Here is a 13,866-nt window from a genome sequence, read left to right as displayed (position 1 = left end):
TATAATTCGCCTGATAAAAGCTCTGCCTACAGGCCAATAAGTTGTGAAGTGGTAGCAGGCAGCTTAACAGTGTGTTTGACCGTCAAAGAAAAAGCGTAATTGTGTGAGGATGGCATGCGCGTGCACGCCTGCAGCTGAATTCAGCAACAGAGGCGCGCGCCGCGTAGGCGGCCACGCGCTTAGAACAGCGACAGAGACGCGAGTTCATCTCATCATCAGCGGGTATGAGCAGATGATCATGGAGCTATCACTGATGGCTGCGCAGGTAGGACTTACTGCGACATTTTTATTATTAAATTATGTTTTAATACTCATAATTGAGGCTAACATTGAATAGTGTATTGCAACAATGCTGGACTTGGTTATAATGTGTTTTTCAGTGCAGTGTGTAACTTCTGCTAGCTGATGTTCGAGTAGAGTGTTAACACTTAACACAATGTTAAAAAAGTGGAAGTTACAAGGGATTTGTATGTTATCTTTGAAACTCTTGTTTAGCAAATAAGTACTTTGTACTTATTTAAACTTTGTGTAATAGTACATTTAAAATGTGAGATTTAAAAACATTTAATAGTCATGTGAAACACAAACAAAACAAAAAATACGAATAATCTGAACAGATTGGGAGACATAAATAATTCCATCACTCGCTCACCAATGGATGCTCTGCAGTGAATGGGTGCCGTCAGAATGAGAGTCCAAACAGATGATAAAAACATCACAAGATCAAGCAGTTAACATCTTCAGAAGACAAAAGCTGAAACAAATCCATCATTAAGATGTTTTTTTAATTAAAATACAAGTCCATAATCCATAATAACGCTTCCTCCAGTGAAAAAGTGTTCTGGTCTGAATCAGGAGAGAAATCTGCACAGATCAAGCAGAATAAACAAATATGTGGCTGGATTTTGATGTGAGAGACAACAGGAGATGGACTTTTTCACTGAAGATGAATGATGGATTATGGACTCAGAAGCAATGGTTTGAAGTTGTAAACGTCTTAATGCTGGATTTGTTTCAGTTTTTGTCTTCTCCAGATGTTAACTGATAGACTGGAGTGGTGTGGATTATTGTGATGTTTTTATGAGATGTTTGGACTCTCATTCTGACGGCACCCATTCACTGCAGAGCATCTATTGCAATATTGCATTGCATTTCTCCAAATATGATGAAGATACAAACTCATCTTCATATTGGATGGCCTGAGGGTGAGATTTTCATTTTTGGGTGAAGTATTCCTTTAAGCAAGTTTGAAATGAAGATCTACTCATTGGATTTCAGGATACAGTCCTTCTGCATTGTGTGTGTGTGTGTGTGTGTATGTGTGTGTGCGCGTACACATGTTTGAAGTTTTGAAGTTAATGTGACTGTTGAAAGTCAGATGTCCGTGCAGCTCAGAGTAACATGATTCACTTGAGGCTAATATTTTCTGTAATGTGAATGTCAGACCAGCTGAAGATGGATTGATTTTTCATGTTTAGTTTATTCCCTCTTGCAATCTGAGTGCATTGTGGTCTTAATGGAAAATGCTCTGGTTGTGCGACAGAACTGGCTTACAGAGATGGATGACATTTGACGAGCTTCTCGTGAGATCCAATCAGCATTAGAGCGAATCTGAGCCAGTTTACAAACTAAGGCGAGAGAAATATGAGCTTTAGAAACAAACAGAAGGGTTGCATAAAAAAACAAAAAACTAAAAATGTTTCAGATATACAAGATTTACTTCAAATGAATGGATACAAATCTGTCTTTCAGTTTCTGTTTCTGTATCTGAATAAGTGAGATTGTTCTGACTTGCTGCGAGTAAAAGTCAGCAGATCAGCAGAGACTGACTGTAATCAAGCAGCTAGATCTCTCTCTCTCTCTCTCTCTCTAACACACACACACACACACACACACACACACACACATGTGTGGATCCGGGTACAGTCGCTGTAGAATATGAGTGACACGACTCTTATAAACACACTTTTTCCATCAATCAACTCAGGAGCTGAAACCTAGAGGTACCCGTTTAACTTTTTCTGTATTTATTTAATTTCCTCTTCCCCTGCTGATAGTCTTTTCTGTGTCTGTATTTCTGTCTCTATATTGTGCTTCAACTGCTCTGATAGCAACAGATTTCATGAATTCTTCATTCTTGTGATATTTGCACATTCAGTTTTGGTGTGATATAAAGCGTTTATTACAGATAGTGGTTTGATAGCTGGATTGTTATTAATAAAATGAAGTTCAGCGGTTTGTAAATTGAATTTAATTTATGGCTGTAGAAAACTGATTCAGATTCAAACAACATGTTCCCAAAGAGAGAGAGCTATAATGTATTTATACTTATATACTTATTTATATGTTATCTATATTTATGTATTTAAGTATATAATAGTAAAATAATATATTATTTGTGTTATTTATATACATATAAGAATAACAACAATACTACTACTAATAATAATAATAATAATAATAATAATTATTATTATTTATTCATCTCTATATACTAATTACTGTAGAAAAACATTTATTTCATATGTAATTATTCAAATAAATAATATTTTCATTAATGATATCATTTATTTCTGTTTTATATTTTTACTATAAATATATTTAATGCATATATATACATATATACACATATGCTTAAGTAGTGATACATTGCTTGTGATCAGCATTGCTCTGGATGGCACACATTAGTGTTAATGAGTTTTAGCGTGGGGTTGCATGTGTTTGTTGACCTTTTAATATCCAAATGTGCTGGCATGTGGCAGCGGGACGCCTGATTATGCACATGACTTCAGGAGCGAAATGTTCGCGCTGATGCACCTCATCGTATTATGTTATTTTACCTTGTGCTGCACTCAAACGTTGGCTGTTTTACTTTATACATTTTGCTTTGTGCTCCTTTGGTTTGCTTTGCAATGTGCTGGAAGTAATGAAGAAATCATTTCACTGGAAACGCGCCTCAGCTTGAGTCCTGAGATGAGAGGAAAACAAGAAACATTGGAAGAGCGACCAGTCTCATTTATTAAATATGCATATCACGAGGCTCGTGATGATTCTAAAGCAAGCTTGTGCAAAGTCAGTCATAAATTATTCTTATCAGATATGGTTATGGTCCTTTTAATATCAGTTGGAAAATAAGAGCTTAAGGTTTATAAAAAAAAAAAATGACAATGAAAATGTATAAATAGCTGTCTTTGCTTTCAAATCTGTGTGAATATTGTATATTTTTAATAAAATAAACCAATAAAATGGGTATTTTTGCAAGAGTAACAGATTTGAATTGCTAAAGGGGAATGAAATTTGGGCCACACTAGAATTTGATTTAGCTGGCACTGCATGGTTAAACTGATGTGTTTCTTTATGGTTTGTGTTATGAAGAGCGGTGGGTTAATGACGTGTGTCTGTGTGTGATCTCTGAGGGAAGCTGATGTATTTCTGAAGCGTGACGGAGGCTTCACAGCTGTTCTTCCTCTCTGAATGAGCACAGAGACCCAGAAACGCATGTTTACACGAGACGACGCCTCATTAGAGAATGATAATCACTGATAACGGCCTTCATCTGTAACAAACAACACTAGTCGCTCACTACTTGTAGACAGATGTGTTTTCTGTGTGTGTATGTGTCAACTAACAGGATTTATTGCTGCCTGTCAGTCTCTGTACTATTAATGTATTTAATGCAAATAATATTCTATTGACCTGAATTGAACTTTGCATATCTTTTTTTGGCTCTTAATCTAATCATATTAAGATTTGAGTAGTATGCAGCTAATGAGCCGTATTCAGATAATGAGGGAAAACTGTCACTTGAAATTTGTTTTAAGTTGGCACATCATTAATTTGAATTAAGAATACGAGCGTTTTATTTATGCTCAGTTTTGAAGTCAGCATGAAAAAAAAAATGCATGTTAAACTCCGCCCCTAAAAGCTCTCGCTTATCTGCATACACTTGTGGGTCACATCTCAACATCCAATCAGCAACCGATGCATAGAAGTCAAAGTCCCGCCCCACATTTTTTAAGTTTAGTATAACTGATATACTTTTTTTGTTAATATATTGAATTAGAATATTAAATTAAAATATTTTGAAATTATTTTTACATTTTCTGTTTTCACTTTTTTTGTTTTGTTTTAGATAGTTATATGATATTTTAATGTCTGTAGTTTTTTTTATGTATTTTTGTATTTATTTGTTTAAGTTTTTTAATTCACATTAAACTAAACAAGAATTAGCAGCAGTAAAGTAAGTTTAAGTTTTAAACATGTTTTATTTTCTATTGAAGCTCATTCACCATGGAATAAATACATAAACAGGCAATTGTGACTTTCTCACAATTCTCAGAATTGTTTGTTCAGTTTATTTCTCATAATTCTGAAAAGCAAAAAAAAAAAGAAAATCAGAATTGTCACAAACACCAATGTCAACAATTTTCCTTTTTCAAGCTCATAACCCATTAAATCATTTCAAGAAGTAATGAATATAGGCTAAACCATGGGTGTCAAACAAAACGATGAAACATCTAACCAGGGCGATTTCCTTTGACACCATATGAAGCAGTTCTTCTCCAACCTTCAAACAGCTGTTCTGAGGTCAGATGACGATTGTGACGATCTGATGAATGGAGCTTGTCATTGTGTAGATAGAGGAGCAATGAGGTGACGAAGAGCAACAGAACAAAATGATCATCATTAACCAGAATGCACCTGTACACCTCCAGACTGATGACATCATATGCCAGATGGGAGCCATCAGAACATGACATGATAAATAGAGAGGTGTTTTTTAAAACCTTTTTTTGTTCTTTTTTTTTAGCCAGGTATGTTATCAAACAGCTCAGAGCAAGAAAGTCAAGCTTTTGAGAACTCTATCCAAGACGCTTCATAACTATAAAACTATAAAAGTAAATTATTACTTGGAGAGTTTTATTAATTGAGATTTAAACTTTTTTTACTTTTATTAATTGGGATTTTTTTACAATACAAATCTACAGGAAATTAAGTTTCCACAATATATTTATATATTGCAGAAACTTAATATATTTAATTTATGGAAAAATTGGGTAATTCTGTATGTTGTCTGAGCGTTGGCATCCTCTGAGGTCCTCTGAGGGGTTGGCATTATCTTTTCTCAGGTGTTCGGTCATCTCAGATCATTTAAGGGTTGGATCCAGACTGAAGCTTCTGTAATTCCTAGTTACCACGGTATGTTAATCAACAGAGAAACAAATAGAGACATGATTAGTGTAGCTGCTGTTCCATCTAAGCAAAAATGATTTGTTCAACCCAAGCTAAAGAATAATAATAATATACATTTGATCAGATATAACTGCAGTACAAGATTATAAGATGCATTATGTGAATGCTTGGCTAAAGAGATGTGTCTTTAATCTAGATTTAAACAGAGAGAGTGTGTCTGAACCCCGAACGTTATCAGGAAGGCTATTCCAGAGTTTGGGAGCCAAATGTGAAAAAGCTCTACCTCCTTTAGTGGACTTTGCTATCCTAGGTACTATCAAATGTCCAGAGTTTTGCGACCTTAGAGAGCGGGTTGGATTATAGCGTGGTAGAAGACAAGTTAGGTACGCAGCTAAACCATTTAGGGCCTTATAGGCAAGTAATAATATTTTGTAAATGATACGGAACTGAATAGGTAGCCAGTGCAGAGACTGTAAAATTGGGGTAATATGATCATATTTTCTTGACCTGGTAAGAACTCTAGCCGCTGCATTTTGGACTATCTGTAGCTTGTTTATTGAAGATGCAGGACAACCAGCTAGCAGTGCATTACAATAGTCCAGTCTAGAGGTCATGAATGCATGAACTAGCTTTTCTGCATCAGAAACAGGTAGCATGTTTCGAAGCTTGGCAATGTTTCTAAGATGGAAGAATGCTGTTTTTGTAACATGGGAAATATGATTTTCAAAGGACAAGTTGCTGTCTAATATAACGCCCAGTTTTTGACTTTAGAGGACGTGACAGTGCATCCGTCTCGTTGTAAATTATAATCCACGAGATTCTGTGTACTGTTTTTTGGTCCAATAAGTAATATCTCTGTCTTATCTGAATTTAATAGGAGGAAATTATTGATCATCCAATCTTTTACATTTTTTACACAATCTATTAGCTTAGATAGTTTAGAAATTTCATCTGGTCTTGTTGAGATATATAGTTGAGTATCATCAGCATAACAATGAAAACTAATCCCGTATTTTCTAATAATATTACCAAGAGGCAACATGCATATTGAAAATAGCAGAGGACCTAGGACAGATCCTTGTGGTACTCCATACTTTACTGGTGATTATTGAGATGACTCCCCATTTAAATGAACAAAGTGGTAGCGATCGGACAGGTAGGATCTAAACCATCTTAAAGCCTGCCCTTGAATACCAGTATAGTTTTGTAATCGATCTATGAGTGTGTCATGGTCTATAGTGTCGAACGCAGCACTAAGATCAAGTAATACTAGCAATGAGATGCAGCCTTGGTCTGATGCAAGAAGCAAGTCATTTGTAATTTTAACAAGTGTAGTTTCTGTGCTATGGTGAGGCCTGAAACCTGACTGAAATTCTTCATAGAGATCATTTTTTTGCAAGTAGGAACATAATTGAACAGACACAACTTTTTCTAAAATTTTAGACATAAACGGACGATTTGAAATGGGTCTGTAATTTGCCAGTTCATTAAAAACTAGTTGTGGTTTCTTAATAGTATAGTAAATATAGTAAAGTGTTACCCTACTTTTTAATAACGTGCAACATTAAATTGTGCACAATGCTTTAATGAACTTTGACACTGTCATTGAACTGAATAGAGCTGAATAATGACACTGCTGTCCTCTGTAGAGCTGCTTTACAGCTGAAATTAAATTTGTTTCATAACTGAACTTTGTAACATTTTGTAACACTATTTGCCTGTGTATTACTGTAAAGCTGCTTTGATACAGTCTGCATTGCATAAAGTGCTATATAAATAAATTTGGCTTGACCTGGAACATCCATTCAGCCTGCATTTTGTCATGCCATGTTGACTAGTTTTCAACTAAAAACTGAAATCTTTTTATGCTTTTTGGCCACTTCCGTTCACTCACCACCAGAGGTCACCCGCTCACCACATGGACTCTTGCACTACACTAGTGTTGCATTTCCCCCCGGACTACAGTTCCCACCGTCCATTGCACTGATGACATATACACACACACACAGCTGAAAGCACTGATTACACAGCTGATTCCTATCACACGCCTTACTTAAGCCATGGACTTCCTCATTCAGATCGCTGAGTATTGTAAGTACATTTCACTACCCTAGATGATAGCTACTTTACAGAGTTTATCTTAGTCTTAGTCTTAGTCTTAGTCTTAGTCTTAGTCTTAGTCTTAGTCTTGTCTTGCCTGTTTTCATTCTAGTCTGTGAATCTTGGTTTAACCCTTTGCCTTGCTGTTTTGGATTGTGTTTTTCCCTGCCCGGATTATTACTCGCGTACCTGGATTATCTCTCTTTGCCTTGCCCTGTTGGATACTGTTCGCCGATCGTAGACCCACGCTTGTCCTAAGAATACTCTTCTTTTGTCTTGCCTCATCTATGTCTGTTTGCTGTGTATCGACCAATGCTTGTTTCATGACCAGGCCTTTTAATAAAGCTCTGCAGATGGATCCACACGCCTCACGCTTCTGTCACTCCGCTACAGTAATAAACACAAACTTTTAAAAACAGGTTTTAAAGTGTGTAATGCATTACTAAATAATTAATTACTGTAATATAATTTGAAAAGCAAAGCATGGAATTACTGAATTTTTCTGAAATTTAATTACAGCATTAAATACTTTATATAAAACAATAGTGGATTTAACATAAAAATGTAACATCTAATGTTAAAATGTATGCTTTTCTTCCTTTAAATACTTTGGTCAGTTCAATAATAATTTATGCAATTTTTATTATTTCATTGAAAGAATTAAGAGCAGAATTAATTTGAGAATTAATTAAGTTTCGTGTCTGTCCTTGTATTGTTCAGTTGGTCGAGGTTGATTTGGGGTTTAGAAAGTAACTAGTAATAAGAAACGTGGTACTTTTAATCCCATTACACTGTTGAAGATGTATTAATCAGTAGCTAGTAATTAATTACTTTTTAATATTAACTTACCCAACATTGTCACTGATTTACATGTTCACGTAATGTTTCTTTACAAAGTGACATGGCCAACTACTGGCCTGACATACAGTGCTTTAAGATGTTTTCACGGATCATTATGATAATGTTGCTGTCTGTATGTGAAAAACGCTTTTGCCTTGACATTTTTTAGTCCAAATGCACCCTCAGTAATTACGTTAATCTTTATTCCATCACAAAGAGTTTTTTTATTTATTTTTTTACAGCATTTGCAAGCAGTCAGCGGGTCCTTCATGGATTCTCCATACAACGGCAACACGTCTCTTCAGACGTCCTCCTCCAACCTCAACACCAGCTTCTCCAGACCAGCTGAGCAGGACGAGGAGGGCAAGTTCTCCAGCGATGCCATCTGGCTGTGGGTGGCCGTCATTGCAACCATTGGCAATATTGTGGTGGTAGCAGTGGTGTGCGCCTGTGCCTTTTAGACCCCGTAGTCTTCAAGAACACAGCCTGAACTCCTGATCCCTCACCCGTTTGCACCTTAGCACAGTATGTAGTACGCAAGCAACAACCTTATGTCTCCTTCCTCCAAAAATGTCCCCTTTGAGTGCATTTAAAGGAAGCCTATCGATTTCTATTTTATTTGCACTTAGTCTATAGATCTGTTTTGTGACTGAACCAAATAATGGGTCAGTTTATTCATCAGAAGGGGTTGGTTACAGTTTGCTTGCTTATGTAAGCCAGCATTACACAACATCTGTCAACTGTTGGTTAACGTGATCAACCAAATCCATGGGACACGTGTCTGCAGATAGGACTCATGTTTGTGGGAGTCAGTTCTCGCTAAATCAGACAGATGGTGATTGTCCGATGGGTCGACGCATTTAGCATGAGTTAACTTTGCTTCTGGTCATTCTGCCCACTTCTCTCCGCTTCTGCCTCTTCTGGTGGAGTCAACATTGTTTTGGTTTATTTTGGGGCAATATAGGAGCAATATATGATGCGTGACGACATATATTAGCTGCAAGTGTGATAATGTGTTGGTGCATTCAAGTCGAGTCAGAAATATTGCATTTAATTGAGTTGAATGCACAGGAACAAAGCCTGTTTTAAGTTTATGTGTGCAACTCTGGAAGCCCAGACTTTCTGAGTTGAGGAAATGCAAAGATGTCAGATGCAATGGATGCAGAGTCTATATTTAAGAATAAATTTGTTAACATTAATGAAATAATTAGGATTTTAAACCAAAAGCAATATCTAAGTTGCATGCATGGAATACCATAGTAATTATGATCAAATATATAATGATTCAATTTACAGAATATTCACATGTGAATAAAAACAAAGCAAAAATACATTCAGTGCATTATTGTCCATCATTTTGTAAATTATAAATTGTGCAGCACACTCTGCTCTATTTCTATTTTTATCTAAGCTACTCGCATTCACTATTCTTTTTCTATTCTATCTACTAGTTTTCTTATTCATATATATATATATATATATATATATATATATATATATAGTTCACAAACCCACTGCTCTCCCATTTAATTGGGTGTTTTTAACACTTGTGTTGTTAAAAGAAACATTAGCCCTGCCAGCTTCAGTCCGAATTCATATTTAAGTGTGATCACATGCAAGATAATATTAGTGCTTGAATGATCCTGAATCTCTTCTTCTGTGGGTTACAGATATGCCAGCTCATTAATTCAATCAGAGCTAATTTTTCAAAGACCAAAAGTCTTTTTTGTAGACTGTTGATGATCCACACAGTTACTAACGGTCTGCTGGATCTCTGAACCGAGACGTGACTTCAGTTCCAGCACGATTAATCAGACCGTGGAGGAGAGATTCAGGTTCAGAGGTTAAGACGAATTTAGCACGCAGTCGCTCTGTATTGTTAAATCGTGGGTGAACTCATTTTGTGGGGTTTTGGTTCCGGGATGATGTAGTGTGAACAGTATAAACCCTCTATTGCATGATGTTGCCTCGGGGTCTTTACTTGGCAAACACATTAATGAATATAGAATGGGAATAATAGTTAATAATGATGTGATGAGATTAAGTAAACTTTTTTCTTGGACCATACATACATACTGTGTATATATAGAAGAGTTCAGATGCAAAAGGGTCTAAGTGTCATCTGAAATTTTCTTCTAAAAATAATAACCTATTTATTGCCATAAAAGCGAAATTACTGAACCTACACACAGGAGCCTGAAAAAAAAGCTTAAATATTTTTAATCCCAAATTTCATATTTTGTTTAAATATTTTGGGTTAACAAATTAAAGGCTGTCTTTAAATCTTAAATTCATCAGGCTCACAGATTTTTTGCTCTATGCTGAAGCCGACTGAAGGCTTGAATCGTGTCTCTCTGCCTCTGTAATCTCCTTCAGGAGTTTAGCAGCAGGGCTGTGGTATTTTTCTGGCCGTGGTTTGATCTCAGAAATGTGGCACAGCCCGGTGTCGTGTTTAACTCCGTTTGTGTGCTTGGCTTCGGAGTCAGTGGAGACATAGGTGCCCATCAAACCACACCACAATGTGCCTTAAAGCTGCCCTTCCGTGTGCTCCGGCATGGAATGATCCGTCTCGTTTTGGAGGTAAGCTTTCTTTAATTTGAAGGCTCTTTAAACACCTTGTGTTGACTCGTGTGACCTAGGCCTGACAGCTCTAAGCACAATATCCAGGTTCTCTTTCAGAGGCAATAAGTGTGGCTCACAGCATGACGCTAACGTGTGGAGGATGTTATATTCATGTAAAGACCACATAAGCAGGGATGATCTTAACGGATTATAAAATCCAGTAAATACCACACTCCTGGTAGAGTGTGCCCAAACGCTAAGAGGTGAAAACCACGCACCTCGTAAGCCAGCAAAATTGCTTCCCTCACCCCGTGACAAATTCTGTGCTTCGATGCGGCAAGCCACGGCAGCCAGCATAAAAGCTAAAGTGGGCGGGGCCTGCGTCCCGAAGGCCAACTTCCGAGAAGTGAAAGTGGCGATGAAAGTGGCGACAAAGGGCCGAACTGCTTCTACAGTGTGCAGGACCCATGGAGACACATCTGGCAGTAGTTTCCACGCTGCCAATGGTCTGCTAAGGGAACCAGTCTCCTGAAACTGGTCTCTGGTGTGCTTAGAGCTGCTAGCTCGGTGCCCTGGAGTGGAGGACAAGCAGGAGATGGCCGAACTAGCTGCTCTAGAGACCCCCGAAGGGGTGGCGAGCCTCTCACAGTGCGTTCACACCAGACGCGACTTGCGCCGCAGGATGTCTATTCGCGTCTTTGCATTGACTTAACATGTAAACCACTCACGCTTAACACTTCATTCGTGTCTGGTGTGAACGCACCATGAGAGAAGCGCTCGCTGGAGACCGCTGCGCACTGGAACACTGGCAGGGTTGGCAGACCGATCTCCTTTTTTATTTTTTTTACAATATAAAAGCAGCAAACCGAGCAGTGTGTAATTTGTAAATGTGAATTATGCCACTCAGAAACCACTCGTTGACTTTAGATGACTGGGATTCGCGGGGCTCGTGGGACCAATCAATAGAGAGCTTCCACGAGGCGCGCGCCAGCACTGAGATCGGAGTAGGCTGCGGAAGGCCTTCCTGATTGCTAGGCGGGGGATCGTTGGCTGAAGCAGGCCCGAAATCCTCTGAGTCGGACGCCGCGGTGTACAAAGATTTTTCTATACCGGAAGAAATCGTTTAGCTTGCCTCCGGGCTACAGCATAAAAATCATATGAGAAGTCAAACCGCGAATCCGGACACGTTGGCTCAGGCGAGAAAGGGAGAGAAAGGGCGAGGCCCGTCTGCTCACTCTCCATCGCCTCGAGCTCAACATCCGAAGCCCAGGCCGTAGATTCACAGAGGGCCTAGGCCGCTTCCGGAGCACGACGGGGAAAGACGGACGACTTGAACAGTTATACATTTAAAAGCGCTGTAAACCGCATCGCACGTGTGTGAAAAGCCCAAACATAAAGTTAACACGCTTACCGTGCTGGTCGTCGCTTGCGATGAAGCGAAAACACGGCGGTTGGCAGTGGCGAAAATCCATGCACTTCACTGTGAGGAGAACATAGTTCCACTATTGCAGTCGCCGAAGTACAAATGAAGAAGCTCAGCGAAAAACAGTCCGAATATCAGGCCAGAAAAACCGCAACAGAGGGGCTGATATGGCCACTTCGTGAAGGCAGAGAAATCTGAGGACGATATGGTGCATTCGCCAGTATATGGATGACGACGTAAGAATGTCGAGGACGACATCCGCGCCATCAGCCAATGAATTGGCTTGTTTCTATAAGGGCTTCAGACAGTCGGCACACCCAGAGGGCATTCCCAATGCATCATAGCTACGCAGCGTCGAGTGAACCTATGAAAGACAACTGGAGTTCATCATCTGCATGTGTTTATTCAGAGGCTTTGATTTTTGCCTATATATGATTAAAACATTTCAACATTATTCTGTATTCCATTTTTCTATTTATTTTTATTTTTATATTACTGACTCATGCAAAGGGATCTACTTTATGTGGGCTCTTCTGACCCTTTGAACATCTCTTGTCTTTCAGACTAGAAGAAGCATGTTGCAGCCTAAAGGACGTTTATATGAAAGCAATGAAATGCTTTGAGACACTTTGGTTGCTGCAAGAGCCCAGTGGAAACCTGGTTAGAAGACACGGAAGTGGAGGAGCTTCAAATGAACAATATATATTATTGCTTGAGAAAGTGGATTCATGTTGGAGAAACAGATTCATAATTGTGAAATCTTTAATGTGCTCTACATGTCTGCAAATGTTAGGATTGGTAGAATTAATTTGAGTTTTTTCTTGTATTTTGCAGTTGAATCACAAAATGCATTCCATATTTTGGTTATGTGTGGTAAAGACAGATTGTTTAAAATGTGCAAAATTATCCTAAAAAAATAGCCAAATAATTAAAACAACGAGAACTTTAGTATTTTTAGAACTACTAAAAAAGTAATAAATAAGTAAATAAAAAATAATAATAAAAAAAAGTTTTAATGATAATATGCAGTTAATTGTTGATTATTGTTCATGCATTAATTAAAAACAAGTGCATAGTTGATGAAATGTGTTCATATATTGTGTATAAATGCACTTTATTTACAGTATACTGTATGTTGTTCAGTATGAGACTGACTCTTAACTTTGGAATGGGTTTCATTTTAAGAAATCAGCTGTTCACACATATGCATGCATGCATATGAATGAATATGATTTAACTGCTTGCTCAATATCGGTCTGATCTGTAATTTGTGAGCTAGTATCACCGGACGCTCAGGGACGCTCTTTGTAAACACACACCTGATGCCAGCACAATACAGCACTGTTTCACATGTTTGATTTGTTGCTAAAAAATCCAAGCAGTTACAGTCATCACAAATTCTGCTGTTAAATGTATGAAATTAACCTTTGAAAACATATAGATGTGTTAAATATGTAAATATTATTCCATTATTAAAAAATAGCAGCATAAATGCATAGGATTGCATTGATGTAACAATTTGGATCATATAAAAACAACCACCAAGAAGTGTCAGAATGTGTCTCATTCATCCCTTAACAAAATAATTGGATTTCATTAAAGTCAACACTTCTGTAAGTTTTGCCTTAACTGATGGCGGTTGTTTGCACATGATGTACATTTTAAAATCATGATAATTTTACTTATTTAATTAATGCATTTTTTTGTGAACATGTTTTTATTTGTTTATTTTTCTTTCACTCCATTCA

At 37.6% G+C, this 13,866-nt stretch overlaps 1 protein-coding gene across 1 annotated transcript; it reads left to right on the top strand.

Annotated features, from left to right (window-relative positions):
- The first annotated feature begins 226 nt into the window (after nucleotides 1–226).
- LOC306842513 (uncharacterized protein C14orf132-like) lies at nucleotides 227–9,443 on the top strand. The gene is made up of 2 exons (XM_079373434.1): nucleotides 227–265; nucleotides 8,376–9,443. Exons 1-2 carry the CDS (start codon nucleotides 233–235, stop codon nucleotides 8,592–8,594), a joined length of 252 nt encoding a protein of 83 aa, XP_079229560.1. The 5' UTR covers nucleotides 227–232; the 3' UTR covers nucleotides 8,595–9,443.
- The last annotated feature ends 4,423 nt before the right edge of the window (nucleotides 9,444–13,866 follow it).

The sequence above is a fragment of the Barbus barbus genome (assembly GCF_936440315.1).
Source record: "Barbus barbus genome assembly, chromosome: 22".
NCBI classification, from domain to species: Eukaryota; Metazoa; Chordata; class Actinopteri; order Cypriniformes; family Cyprinidae; genus Barbus; species Barbus barbus.
Note: the sequence above shows the minus strand (reverse complement) of the source record. Positions and strands in the feature narration are given on the sequence as shown.